The 15,651-nt window shown below is 17.0% G+C and overlaps 5 protein-coding genes across 5 annotated transcripts in view; 2 read left to right on the top strand and 3 right to left on the bottom strand.

Moving 5' to 3' along the window:
• PF3D7_1243800 (uncharacterized protein) overlaps positions 1-1,017 on the top strand; it is a gene marked incomplete at both ends in the record, with an annotated part of 1,466 nt that extends 449 nt beyond the window's left edge. Inside the window, 4 exons of the mRNA XM_001350789.1 lie at positions 1-503; positions 606-677; positions 811-861; positions 980-1,017. The exon at positions 1-503 is cut by the window's left edge and continues 449 nt beyond it. Coding sequence (XP_001350825.1) covers positions 1-503; positions 606-677; positions 811-861; positions 980-1,017 — 664 coding nt within the window. The remainder of the gene's footprint in view (positions 504-605; positions 678-810; positions 862-979) is intronic.
• A 426-nt stretch (positions 1,018-1,443) lies between these two features.
• PF3D7_1243700 (ubiquitin-conjugating enzyme E2, putative) lies at positions 1,444-2,841 on the bottom strand (the record flags this gene model as incomplete). The annotated part of the gene is made up of 1 exon (XM_001350788.1): positions 1,444-2,841. The coding sequence occupies one exon, from the start codon at positions 2,839-2,841 to the stop codon at positions 1,444-1,446; it is 1,398 nt and encodes a 465-aa protein (XP_001350824.1).
• A 2,775-nt stretch (positions 2,842-5,616) lies between these two features.
• On the bottom strand, positions 5,617-6,542 carry PF3D7_1243600 (translation initiation factor SUI1, putative; the record flags this gene model as incomplete). Its single annotated transcript, XM_001350787.1, has 3 exons — positions 5,617-5,763; positions 5,988-6,088; positions 6,443-6,542. 3 exons carry the CDS (start codon positions 6,540-6,542, stop codon positions 5,617-5,619), a joined length of 348 nt encoding a protein of 115 aa, XP_001350823.1.
• Positions 6,543-9,905: 3,363 nt separating this feature from the next.
• Positions 9,906-11,620, top strand: PF3D7_1243500 (vacuolar-sorting protein SNF7, putative; the record flags this gene model as incomplete). Its single annotated transcript, XM_001350786.2, has 8 exons — positions 9,906-9,971; positions 10,101-10,187; positions 10,411-10,637; positions 10,882-10,990; positions 11,136-11,193; positions 11,279-11,314; positions 11,415-11,467; positions 11,576-11,620. The coding sequence occupies 8 exons, from the start codon at positions 9,906-9,908 to the stop codon at positions 11,618-11,620; spliced, it is 681 nt and encodes a 226-aa protein (XP_001350822.2).
• Positions 11,621-12,431: 811 nt separating this feature from the next.
• PF3D7_1243400 (conserved Plasmodium protein, unknown function) lies at positions 12,432-13,763 on the bottom strand (the record flags this gene model as incomplete). The annotated part of the gene is made up of 1 exon (XM_001350785.1): positions 12,432-13,763. One exon carries the CDS (start codon positions 13,761-13,763, stop codon positions 12,432-12,434), a length of 1,332 nt encoding a protein of 443 aa, XP_001350821.1.
• Positions 13,764-15,651: the final 1,888 nt, after the last annotated feature.

Raw genomic sequence — 15,651 nt, 5'->3', positions numbered from 1 at the left:
TTTTAATTGTGACTCCCCATTAATTCTTTATAAGTCAAATTTTGTAAGACCAGTTTCTTGTTTTGATAATGAAGGTCATATATTTATAGCATCCTATGGTAAAAAAGAAATTCATTTTTATGATTTATTAATGTATGATCGTGGCGAATACAATATTATAGATTTGAAAAATATTATGACAAATGAAGAATTTATAACCAACCTATTTTTTACTCCAGATAATAAATATATTATTATTTCAACTAATCATAATAATCATTATAAAATAGATTCTATTACAGGTACTTATATTTGTACTTATAAATATCCACGTTCAGAAAATCAACAATGGGACATGTCCAATACAACAAAGGATATTATTAACCAATATACGTATTCACAAACAAATGATAAACTTCAACAGACATTAAATAATACAAATGAAAAAAATATTTATTTTCAAAATAGGAATGATATGTTTTTTATGCCAACCATTACACCCGATGGTCACTATGTCATGTGTGGTAAGAATAAAAGGAGAAATAATCGAACAAATAAAATAAAAAATGACAAAATGTTTATATATTTATATATATATATATTTCTTTTATGTATACATTTTTAAGGGGGGAAAGATGCGGGCATTCATATTTGGTCTGAAGGAGGAAACCATGTAACAACTTTATATGGACATGAAGGTAATAAAAATATACTCACGAAATAATAAATATAAAAAATAATAACAAGTAAATACACACACATATATATATATTTATATATATAATTTTTTTATATATCACCTTTTTTATATACTTTAAAATTATTTTGTAGGCCCTCCCAACAATGTTAGTTTTAATCCAAAGTGCTCCGTTTTGGCTTCTAGTAAAATACGACAAAGAAACACATGATATACCAAATAATATATATATATATATATATATATATATATATATATATATATATATTTATTTATTTATTTTATTTTATTTTTTTTTTTTAGGCTGCTTAAATATAGCATTGTGGCAACCTTCATTATAACATTCTCATTTTCCATTATTAAATGTATGGTTCTACAAATATGTTTAAAACGTGTTAATTATTATTAAACTTATCATATCTACAACATTTTCAGAATAAATTTAATATTTGTTGTATTTTTTAAAATGTTATAAAAAAAAAAAAGAAACAGTATTCATTATTATAACAGAATATAATCTGATATCAATTTCTTTTTTTTTTTTTGGTGTGTATATTAAACTGCGTTTTAATTTTAAAAATATATTTGCTACGATTTTGAAAAATAAATATATATAAATGTTTTCATATATATATATATATATATATATATTTTTATGTATGTATTATTATTTATTTTATTTTATTTTTTTTTTTGTTTATATTATTTTAGCATCCAAGTAATTTTTTGTGTAATATGTAATTCTTATTTATTCATTTTATTTTTTTTTATTCATTTGTACTAACATTATTTATATAATTATCCATTGAATATTTTTCAACATTTATATTATCATTTTGATTGTATTCCTCATTTGTATCATCCCTTTTTATGTTTTCCTTATTGTTCTCGTCTTCATTTATATTATTCTCATCAACATTTATATTGTTGTCATCACCATTTATATTGTTGTCATCTCCATTTATATTGTTCTCATCTCCATTTATATTGTTGTCATCTCCATTTATATTGTTCTCATAACCATTTATACTGTTCTCATCACCATTTATATTGTTGTCATCACCATTTATATTGTTGTCATCACCATTTATATTGTTCTCATCTCCATTTATATTGTTCTCATAACCATTTATACTGTTCTCATCACCATTTATATTGTTGTCATCACCATTTATATTGTTGTCATCTCCATTTATATTGTTGTCATCACCATTTATATTGTTGTCATCTTCATTTGTGGTGTCTCCATCTCCATTTGTGTTTTCCATCGAATATTCATTGATCAACCAGTGTACAAAAGCCTCAGCCTTTCTAGCACATACCTGATCAGTCTTAATATTTTCCAACTTATCCTTTATTTCAATATGTTCTTCCTTTTGATTAAAATTAAACATACAATTTTCCATATGATCATATATTTTTTTATTACCCTGATTTATATATTTTTGAACATTTTTAATAAATTCATCTTTATCATTGTTTAATAAAAAAAGCGCTTCTTGATTTTCTACCGTTTCTTTATTATATTCCTCTTGTAAATAAAAAAGGTTTTTTATGTATAAAAATATAAGAGACATATAATGGCAACTAGGATCCCAGTTCGAGAGACTAGTGCCTAAATTTAATTTTCCTGTTTGAATATTAACTAAAGGATGAAAGATGGGTGTTATAAAAAATACTTCTGGACATGTATTTGGATAATTATGACTTAAACGTATTTGTAATTTTAATTTTGCATTTTTATATACAGTACTATATAACATTATAAAAACATCCCATATTAATAAATTATCTATTTGTGGTAAACAATAAAAATTTCTTGGTATTTCATTCATAAGAAATGAATATTCTGTTAGTATAGAATAATTATGTACATTTTTATGTATTTCATTTAAATACCCATCAATAATATCTTGATCAAATGTAGATTGTGCTAATAATTCAGGGTTTAATGGTATTATGGTTCTACCTAATCTTTGTGTTATTAATACATATTCTTTATTATCATATGTTATATTATCTATACTATCTAAATTCTCTTTACTCTCACTACTTATACTATTATTTTTACCATCTACATATTTTGGGAAATATGCAAACGTTCTTCCAACTAATAATCTGCTAATTCCTTCTTCTTCTACAATTCGTTCATTATCATACCACATGGTACAATATATCAATTATTTTGTTATTTATTTTATTTTTTTTTTTTTATTTTATAATACTGATAATTTTTTGATCACAAAAAAAATAAATACCTTAATATTATTTCTTTGTGTGTACAATGTTATATATATATATATATATATATATATATATATATATGTATTTTTTTTCCATAAAATTTTCTGTTCTGTGGTTATTTTTACATGTCCCCTTAAATATAAATCATTTAATTTTTTATTCTTAAAATTTTATCATATTATATAATTAAAACTTAAAATATATATGTACATATTTTTACTTTATCTTTAAAAAAATGAAAAAAAAAAAAAAAATTGGAAATCAGGAACAAACCATAATATATTGTTCTTTTTTTCTTCCTTTTTTTTTTTTTTTTTTTTTATACCTATATGCATAATATAATATATATTTATATATAGGTCTGTTCACAGTTAATTATTAATAAAAGGTCCATTTGTTTTTTCTTTTTTTTTTATTTATTAATATATATATATATATATATATATATATATATATAAAACAACAAATTAATATTATAATTTAACTGATAATTACACATATAAAAACCTTACACGCAAGATTGAAAGAGAACAATTTTTTTTTTTTTTTTTTTTTTTTTTATTTGCACTGTTCTCAATAAAAACTCATAGTTGTGTGCACACAAAAAATTAAAAAAATAAAATAATAAAAATAAATAACATAAAATTTGAGAAAATAAAAAAATATATTTAAATATTAATTAAAATTTATACATTCTATTATATTATTGTATATATATATATATATATATATATATATATATATGTATATATTTTTATTTTTTTTTTTTCACCTAAATTTCTATAAGACTACCTTTAAAGGACCCATATAATATTTAACTCAATGTTTTACAAAAATGATAAAATAAGTAAAGAATTTTTTTTTTTTTAAATATATTTATGTATATATATTCATATTCTTAACCAAAATAACATTTCAATTTTTCTTATTACTTCATATTATTTATTTTGTAGATTTATAATTAAAAAAAAAAATAAAAAAAAGAAATTTAAGTACAACCAAAAAGGTGTGATATTTTATTTTGTTCTCATTATTGAATATATTATACATTGAAAAATGAATTATAGAAGATTGATAATATTTGAAAAAAAAAAAAAAAATGTTTATATAGAAAATATTTTTTATAAACCCAATTGTATTTAAGAAGTGTTTCTAATCATGTTTTTAATGATATATTAGTATATAAATAAAATTATGAATTAAATTAAATAGTGTAAAAAATAAATAATGTTTTCTGCTCATTTTAATTAATCTATTAGAATTAAATTTTCATTTATAATATACATATATATATATATATATATATATATATACATATATTTATTTATACGTATGTAACTTCTTTTTTCCTTCTTATATATGTTTAATACATATGCATTATATATGTATAATATTTTCCCTTAAAACAGAAATAATTTTTAATAATTTAGAAAAAATATAGTAGTAATATTCTATTCTTTTTATTTTAAAAATAATTGAAATTATTATAGATTATAATATTTTTATTTCTTTATTATGCTTTCTTTTTCTTTTAGGCATCATTTTTTATTTTTTCATTTTTTCCAAAATAAAGTTTATTTGTTTTTATAGTTTCTTCATGCATCTCAATATTTCTTATGTTACATTAATGAATGCATACACATATATTATACATATAATAAAAAAAATAATAATGTTAACTATTATTTCATAAAAAATTTCAAAAGTAAATGAATAAGAAAAAAAAAAAAAAAAAAAGACATAAAGGTATATATTTATTGAGTAAAAAAAAAAAGAAAAAAAGAAAAAAAGAAAAAAAAAAAAAAAAAGGAATATTATATATACATTATATACATATATACAATATATAAAAATAAATGATATAATACACTTAAAAGTGTATATATATTTACTATACATTTATATACATTTTCCAAAAGATATTAATTTCTTCTTAATTTTTTCTTCGTACGTGATATTTTAATTTTTTTTTTTTTTTTTTTTGTGTGTGCTAGCTAATCCATTCTAAACCATTTTTTTTTTCCCCCTTTTTTTTTTTTTTTTTTTTGGCTAGTTATGAAACAATTTTTCTAATATGCATACAATTAGTACATAAATAAATACATAAAAATTGTACACATTGTTTTCTCTTTAAATATATATATCTTCTAATTTTGGTAGTAAAAAAAAAAAAAAAAGGAAAAAAAAAATGTTTCAAAAATAAAAAAATAAAAAATAAAATAATTGCAAAGATTATTACTCCCCACACTATTTATATATGTATATAAATATATATTGTTATAAATAAGTAATACTTAGTAATAGGCATAAATACTGTACTGTTTTACTACTTTTTTAAGATATTGTATATTTATGAATATATTTATATATATATATATATATATATATATACAATTATTCTGTTTATTATATATAAAAAAAAATATATAAAGGTTTTTAATTGTAATTATGTGAACAATTTTTTGGTATAATTAAACAGGTTTATATTAATGTATGAGAAATGGTATTTATTCCATAGTTATACTTTACTTATTTGTTTCGGTTAATTCAATAGAGGTATCCAAGTTTTTTTTGTTTTTTTTTTTGTTTTTTTTTTGTTTTTTTTGTTTTTTTTATTTATTTTTTTGAATAATGTTAAAATAATATTATATATATATGTATAAAAAATAAATAAACAACATTATTTATATATACAATTAAGCACCGTGTATACGTATGTGCTCTAATGCGCAAATTCCTTCTCTTATTAGAAACTCTTTAACGTTGTTTCTTTTATCGCCTTGAAGTTGAATAATTGAACCATGCTCAATATCTTCAATAATTGTTCCATTACAATTAAATTCCTATATAATTTAAAAGACACACATAATAAAATAAATAAATAAATAAATAAATATATATATATATATATATATATATATAGGTGTTATAAATGTAAATATATGCATAAATAAACTAAATGTATATGTATATTGCGCTTTTGTTTTTTTTTTTTTTTTTTTATTCATAAGATGCATATTTTTTTTCAATATACAAAAATTTTTTTTTATAATATATATAGAATTACCTTTTTTAAGGCTCTAACCATCTTTTTCAAATCAAATGTTTTTCCTAATCCTTGTACTGTAGTAACACTTTTTCTACCATTTCTTTGTTGATTTCTAATATCTGTAGTTAAAAAGTATTATATAAATATATATTTTACATGTTACATATATATATATATATATATAATGTATTTATGTATTTTGTTTTTCATTGCTCATATTATATTATTATACATAAAGCCAATAATATATTATTCTTATTATGCATATATCTATCTATATATATATATATACTAAATATATAACATATATGAACATGAAAAATTGTAATGGTGGATATATGTAATGGCTTTTATAATATTTATAATGGCGAGCTATATCACCATGCTTTGAAATATAAAGAAAAAAATTATAAAATATATACATAAAATGTATAGGTAAATATATATTTTTTTAATTATTTAATAAATCTTACGTATTAAATTCGTCGCGTTGGATTTACCATTCCCCTTATCGACAATATTTTCATTTGTAAAGGGGTCATTAATACCAAGATTCTGTATAGCGAGGTTCATCAAGATTTATTAAGACGAAAAGGATAAATTTATAAAAAAAAAAAATAAATAAAAGTTAATTTAATTTAAAAATTAAAAAAAAGAAGAAAACAAACAAAAGTAGAAGGCTTTTAAATATATATATATATATAATATTTTATGTATATAAAAATAAAAATATTATTTTTTTTTTTTTTTTTTTATAAATATATATATATATATATATATATATATATTTTTTAATTTAATAAAAAAAAGAAAAAAAAAAAAAAGGAAAAATATTATATAAATTTTTTATAATATTAAATTAAGAAAGAAAAATATATGTAAAATATATTTATGTATAAAAAATAAAATTTTCTTTTTCAACGGATGGATTGATCAGAAAAAAAAAAAAATTAATTTTTTCTTTTAATTTGTTTATAACAAAATTTTAAATAAATTTATATATATATATATTATATTATTATTCATATTATATTTTATATATATTATTTTATATATAACAAAATATATATATTTTTTAATTTATATTTTTTTAAATAATATATGCGATGGAATTTATTATTATATATATAAATATATTATTATATAATTTTTATTATATATATATAAATTTATATAATTTTTTTTTTCTTTTCAATTAAATATTTATATATATAATATATATATATATTATATGTATATATGTATATTTTATATAATTTTAATAAAATGTTTTTTTATGTTTTGGGGTATAATTCATTTATTTTTTATATTTTATATATATTATATTTATTATACTTTTTTTTATATATATATATATATATATATATATACATATATAATTTTTAATGTTTTAAAAAAAAAAATTTTTTTTTTTTTTTTTGCATGCTTTATTGGTCGATAAATTGAAAAAAAAAAAAAAATGCGAACATCACAAAAAAAAAAAAAAAAAAAATTTTGGCTTTATGTTTTTTCATATATAAATTTATAAATAGTACATATATTTATATATATATTTTTTTTTATATATGTAAATATTTTATATTTTTACATTTTTTCTGCAGTATATTTTATATATATATAATATATATATATTACTTTAATATATATATATATATATATATAAAATATTTTTTTATTACCTATATATATAGTATATATATTTTTACCCATCAAAATTCATAAGAAAAAAATAAAATATATATTTAATAATAATATATTATATTATATATAAAAGAAATTTGGAAAATATAAAATTTATAAGTACATAATATTATAATACAAATATTACCAGTATATATGTATTTTGTACTTTGTATACCTTTATAAGATATATTATGATATATATATGATATAAATAATATAGTATCATAGTTTTTGTTTATATATATATGATATTATTTTTGTGAAAATACCAAAAAAAATTATATATTTTTTTTTTTGGAACAAAATTATTTAAATCCCATCAAAAAAAAAAAAAAAAAAATACGATGCAAATACTTGCACGGCCTATATAAAAAAAAATATTATATGTATATATATATTTATGCATCATTATATAAGAGGAATTATATTATTAATATATACTTGATGAGTACACATTTTTTTCAATGATTCTATTATCCTTTGCACACAAAATAAATGAAAAAATGAAACTGCCAAATGAGTAAAATCATAAAATTTAATATACAATGTTGTAAAAAAGAAAAAATACATTGTATTAAAAAAACAATCGGAAATGTTTTTTTTTTTTTTGATATTATATACCTATAGTAATATAAACGATATTAATTTAAATAACTATCATTGTAATTATTGAACTGGGACAAGATATATATATATATATATATATATATATATATATATGTTTATTTATTTATATTTATATTTCATAGAGTGAAATATATAGGTGATATATATGTATGTTACAAGAATAATTAATGTATGTTATCTTTTTTCTTTATTTCTTTTTTCATTTTGATATTAAATTATGAAAAAACAACGTGCAAAAAATAGGTAGATATATTATATCTTTTTTGAACCAACCTACTGATGTTTTTTTTTTCTTTGTTTTAAAAGTATTTTTTGAATTCTTATGATATGACCAATTATGTTTATATATCATTGTTATTAAATATATCATCAGTACTTTATAAATATTATAGCATTACTTTTTTTGTGTGAGTGTTCTTTATCCATCTATGTATATCTATATATTTATATATATATGTATTTTTTCTTTTCTGTTTTTTTATATAGAAGAAAAAATATAGACATTTAAAATTATATTATATTTGTAATATGACGAAACGACTTATCTTAGTATCTTGTATTTTTAACAAGGTTAAGTTATTAAGGCTCATAAAAAATTTTTGAATATTTTATAACTTTTAATAAATATTCAAAGTTGAATACGCTTCTTATTTAATATAAACTAATCAATATTTTCTCCATGTCTATTTTTATTTTATTTGTCTTTCTTAAATTTTTAAAAAAATATATTATAGAATAATAAGATGAACAATTGATATTTACAATATTGTAAGAAAAAAAAAATAAAATTCTTTGTTAATTTTTATTTGTATTTTATTTTATTTTTTAATTTATTTTTATTAAATTATTTGGGTTTGAAAAAATGTGTTGCCACGAAAAGAGGGATGTTCAATAAAATAGCGACCTCCTATGAACATAAAATAAATAAAAAACATGTACAAATATAATATAGCATTTTAAATTAAAAAGAATAAAAATAAAACGTAAATATTCACATTAAAGATACATACATATATATATATATATATATATTATTTGTTTTATGTAAATCTTTTTGAATTATTCTTGAAATATAAATATACAAATGTTACATTTATATTTTCCCTTTTGAATCACATAACATTTTAATTCAAAAGTTTTTTTTTTTTTTTTCATCCTAAAATAATGTATCGACAAAAAAAAAAAAAAAAAAAAAAAAAAAAAGGGGAATTTTATTTTATTTTTTTTTTTGAAAGAAAAAAAATACGTTACTATTTTGGTTGAAATAAATAAAGAAAATGTATGTATAAAAAAACCATGCACATTTTTATTCATATATATTTTATTATTTTTTTTTTTTTTTTTTGTAAAAAATAAAATATATAATTTTTAACATATAATAAACGGTTACATGAACATAATACATATTATATATATATATATATATATATATATATATATATATATATATATATATTTCTTTTTATATATTTATTTTATATTTTATATTTCAATTTTTCTTTTCTTTTTTTTTTCTTTTTTTTTGAATGTATTTCTTTGTTTCCCCTCTTTTTAAATATTTTCTCCATCGTAATATTATATAAGTACGCGAATATTTATTTGTACATTTGTTTGTCGTATTTTAAAATGAGATTTTGGTTTTCCAAAAAAAAAAATAGTCCTGAATATAGTGATAATAAAAAAAAGAACAATGTAAGTGTAGTGAATATTATTGCTTACATTTTTGTCTGATACTATTTTGTATTATATATAAATATATGTATATATTTATTTATTATTATAAAAATTATTATTCTTTTTTTATTTTTTTTATGATGGTAGGATGAAATATACAAAGCTATTTTAAAAAATAGGGAAGCCATAGATGCTTTAGAAAAGAAGCAAGTACAAGTGGAGAAAAAAATTAAGGTAAACAAGTTGATATTTTTTAATACATCAATATAAAAAGAAATAGTATACTTTGTATGAATATACATATATATATATATATATATATATATATATGTGTAACGTTAAATATGAATATATTTAATCTGACTCCGTTACATAATTTGATACCCATATATTTATAATTATATTTATGTTTATGTTTATGTTTTATTATTTCTTTCTTTTAAATTTTTTTTTTCAGCAACTGGAAATTGAGGCAAAACAGAAAGTTCAAAATAATCAAATGAACAGTGCCAAAATATTATTGAAACGAAAAAAATTGTATGAACAAGAAATAGAAAATATTTTAAATAATAGATTAACTTTAGAAGATAATATGATAAATTTAGAAAATATGCATTTACATAAAATTGCAGTTAGTGCATTGTCCTATGCAGCTAATACACACAAAAAGCTTAACAATGAAATGTACGAAGAAAAAAAAATATATATATATATATAAAATAAATAAATAAATATATATATATATATTGCATATGTTTTTATGAGTTATAACAAAGCCATAAGATATTATAATAATCATATATAACTTATATATTATGTTGATTATCATTATATAAAAATAATATCATATCATTAAATATATGAATGGAATGCTTTACATACATAAATATATATATATATATATTTATTTATTTATTTATCTTTATAGTAATCCCCAAAAAGTGGAAAAAATTATTGACACAATACAAGAAAATAAAGATATGCAAGAAGAAATTAACCAAGCCTTAAGTTTCAACCTCATAAATAACGTAGATGATGTAATGATATATTTATTATATATAAACAAAATGATATTGTGTTTTTTTTTTTTTTTTCATTTATTTTTTTAATAATTATCAATTAATATGTTCATCATCTATATATATATATATATATGTTATATATTTTATTTTTATTTTTCAGGACGAAATCGATAAGGAACTCAATTTATTGAAAGAGCAAAGCTTGGAAGAAAAATTGAGTAAAATCATTATAATAAGCATAAAAATATAATATATATATATATATTGTTTTTTTTTTTTTTTTTTTTTCTAAATATTTTTCAGGTGCTAAAGTTAATAATATACCCGCAATACCAAACGGTAAGAAGAATTTTATTGTTATGTTTATGTCTTATAAACCTATCATTATTTTTATGTATATATTATATAAATTTTTTTTTTTTTTTTCTATCATTCTTAGAAAATATTAATGTTCCAAATAAGGAAAGACAAAATGTAAACTTTAACGAAGAGGTACAATAAAATGATGCTACTCATTTCTATGTATATATATTATTATTAATTGTATGTTTTGTTTTGTTTTTTAATATTTACTCATGTACATTTTTTTTCCTTTTATAGTCTGACGACGAAGAGTTAAAAGAACTTATTGGAGAAATGACCTAAATGTTTAATTACCTTTTTTTTTTTTTATTATTAGAAAAAAGTACACATATAAAATGTTACAGATTAAAATAAATATGTATAAGATAACTAAATTTTATGTGGTTCATTTTTTATTGTATTTTTTTTATATTGCCCAAAATTTTTTTTTTGAATTCCAAAAAAATTTTAATTAAATTTTTATTTTTTTCATCTTTTCACATTGTAATTCTCATATTATATACATATGTTAATTTATATTATTTTATTTATTTATTTATTTATTTTATTTTTTTTGTTTTAAATTATAAATAATAAACTCATATATTTTTTTTTTTTTTTGCTTTCTTTTTTTTTTTAATTGTTAATATATACAAACACATAGATAGTAGTTGCTGCTGATATATATATATATATATATATATATATATATATATATATGCATATGTGTTTATTTATTTATTTGTCTTAAATTTTCATACATTTTGAAGTATTAGTTATTACATTAATTATAATTCACTTAAAAAAATTATTATTTATAAAGTTTATAAATTTTTTATTTCTTATAAAAGATAAACTTTTATGAGTATATTACCCATCAGAGTTAAGACGAAAAAAAAAAAAAAATAAATAAATAAAATAATAAATGAGACGTCTAAAATAATATAAAAAGGGAATTTCTTCCAATATTATTATTGTTTGTGTTTATACGTTTTGTACATATTTTTATTTTGTGTCATTTTGCTTCATTTCATTTTTTTTTTTATTTTTTGGAAGCTTGTTATAAATAAGAGACAAATCCAGCATGATATATATATATATATATATCCCAATTTTAAGAAGCTACCTTTTGTATTTCCATAATTTTTTTTTGTATTTGTTTTTTAATTCCACTATATTGATGTTTAATTTCACTCATAAGTTGAATTATATATTTTAGTATATTTTTCAACAACATTATTTCATTTTTTTTGAAATAATATTCAAGCAATTTTCTTCTTTGAATATTGTCATATTGTAATAATAATTTATATGTACTAATAATATTGTTTACTTTTATTATATATATATTAACTACATCTTCTATTTTTTTATTAAATTTTTTATTAATATCAAATATGTTTAATTTATAAATAATTTTATATAATAATATGAGTATTTCTTCATTTTTTTTAACTATCTTTTCATATTCTTTAAAAACATTTGATTGGTTATTATAATTTGAGAAGGATATCTTTTGTTCGTTCTCCATATTTATGTTCTTAAAATTTAAATGTTCAGTATAATTATTGCATATACTTTGGTATGAATTTTTTTTTTTTTTTTTATGTGTATATTTTTTAAGCATCATATCTTCATTATTTTGTTCTTGCTTGCTATCTTTTATTCTATTTATAAAATTAGCTATAATCATTTTTGAGTCTTTTGAATCATTTCTAGTAAACATAAATGTATTCCATATATCATCTTCCTCTTCACAATTATATATATTAATATTATTATGATCATTATAGTTCTCAGATATATTCATATATCCATTCTCATAACCTTTTAAATTACAATTTTTTAAATAAGTATAAATATTTTTATTTGCACGATTGTATATATTGGGATCATTTCTTTTTTTCCCAAATTCTATTATTTCTGAAATTTTGTGATTTAAAATTTCTTCATTTTTATTTAACATATTTTCGAAAATTATATTTTCATTATTTTTATTTATATTATATTTTTTCATAGAATTAGAACTATAATTTTTTTTTTTCTTCTTTTGTTTTTTCTCTATATCACCTCCGTTCCATATATGTTGTGTTGTTGTATAATTCTTATTATATTCACTATAATTAATGATGTTACTATGTAATTGTTTTTCTTTTCTATTTTTTTCCTTCTCTTGGTTATCTTGTATATTTCTTAAATAAAAAATGAATTCGTCTTCAGAACCAGTCATTACATGGGAGGTTTCTACATAATTAATTTCTTTATTTTTTTTTTCATGTCCATTTATGCAATTTATAAATATATTTATTTCATTTTGAAATTGAAGATATAGTTCATTAGTTACTTCTGTTCCCTCTACTTTATTTGGATTCATATCAATCCTATTTTCTTTCTGTAGACATTTTTTATTTATATTAAAATATGGATTATTAAAACTGGGAAACATTATTTTCCTTAATATTACACATATATAAATATAAATATATATATATATATATATATATATATATATATATATATATTTATTTATTTATTTATTTATTTACATATTGTGTACAAAAAATTAGTGTTAGAACAATATTAATGATTACTCACTAAACATTTGTTCATATAGTAACTTTCATTTTTTTAGTATAAATAAAAATTCCTTATATATACATATTTAAAGAAATATTTACGTACCTATTTTTTTTTTTTTTTTTTTTTTTTTTACTCTTATAATATCAAATAGTGGAATAATTTTTTCTCTACTCATAAATTATAATATTTTATAAATAAGAAAAATCATTCATTCGTCGTTATATATTTTAAAATTTGAACACATTACAATTAAGTACACATCTACATATAAATAATTAAATAAATATAAATATAAATATATATATAAATATATATATAAATATATATATATATATTTTTATTTAAAATTAAAAATTGAAAATTAAAAATTTTGTATATCTAATCTAATTATTAAATAATATTTTATTTGTTCTAATATATATATATATTATATATATTATAAAAAGGTTGAAAAAAATATGTACCGTATGATTCTATCATTTAATTAAAAAAATAATAAATTGATGAAATAAATATATTTTTGATAAAAATTAAAAAAAAATTAATTATTTAAAAATTTTTTATTTTGTACTAGAGTAAATTAAAAAAAAAAATGAAAAAAAAAAAAGGATTGTTCTATTAAATATTAAAAATTCAAACAAAATAAATTGTTTGGAATTTTAATTTTCCATATACTTTTCGAAATGTTATATACGTATATATATATATATATATATATATATATATATATATATTAATTCTAAAAAAAATAGAAAAAAACATGTTAATAATTTTTATATAATTTTATAACATGGGTTATAATATATAAAAACATATTTTCTAAGTGGTTCTCCTTAAAATAAAAAAGAATGTTTACAGTATATGTAGATATAATATAAAATGAGAAAAAAAAAATATAAATAAATGAATAAAATAATTCCAGTTGTACCTTACTATTATAAGGAGAAAAATAAAAATATATAATTCATATCAAATAGATTATATAAGAGCATATTCACTTTATGCTATATTTCTTTTTTATATGTGTGTATTATGTTATGTTATATATTTAAATGGTTCCTTCATCCAGTCTCTATGAGGACAAGTTTATTTGTTGCACACATATAAGTAGAGAAAATAGTTCCTATTTTTTTATATAAAAAATAATTAAATAATTAAGGGATATCTAAAAAATATTGAATAGAAAATAAATTTCCAAATGAAGATAATTATATAAGTATGACCCCAAACTTGACACCACAATATATTATTTTCATATGATAAAAAAAAAATCATTAACTATGTTGTAATAACCTTTAACATGTTTTTTAAATTTCCACATATCTGTTATATATATATATATATATATATATATATTTTATATAACTACCATATGTGAGTTTTGATAATATGTGTCCAACTGTTTTTATGAATAATAAAAAAATAAATAATAACAAAAAAAAAATATATATATATATATACAATATAAAGAACAAAAAATATGTGGAATAAAAAGAAACATATATACATATTATAATGTATCTATTTTAATATTAGCTTAATAAATTACATGAATAGCTAATTTGCAATATATCACAAAAAAAAAAAAAAAAAAAAAAAAATAAATATATATATATATATATATATATATATATATATATATGAACGTTCAGAATATATTTTATAATTTTTATCAAATGATTCTTTTATTTTTTCTCTTTTTGCATGACCAACTTTTATATAGACATATTTTTTTTTTTTTTTTTTTTTTTTTT

This window comes from Plasmodium falciparum (genome assembly GCF_000002765.6).
Source record: "Plasmodium falciparum 3D7 genome assembly, chromosome: 12".
In the NCBI taxonomy this organism is placed as follows: domain Eukaryota; phylum Apicomplexa; class Aconoidasida; order Haemosporida; family Plasmodiidae; genus Plasmodium; species Plasmodium falciparum.
This window is presented reverse-complemented; position numbering and strand designations above follow the sequence as displayed.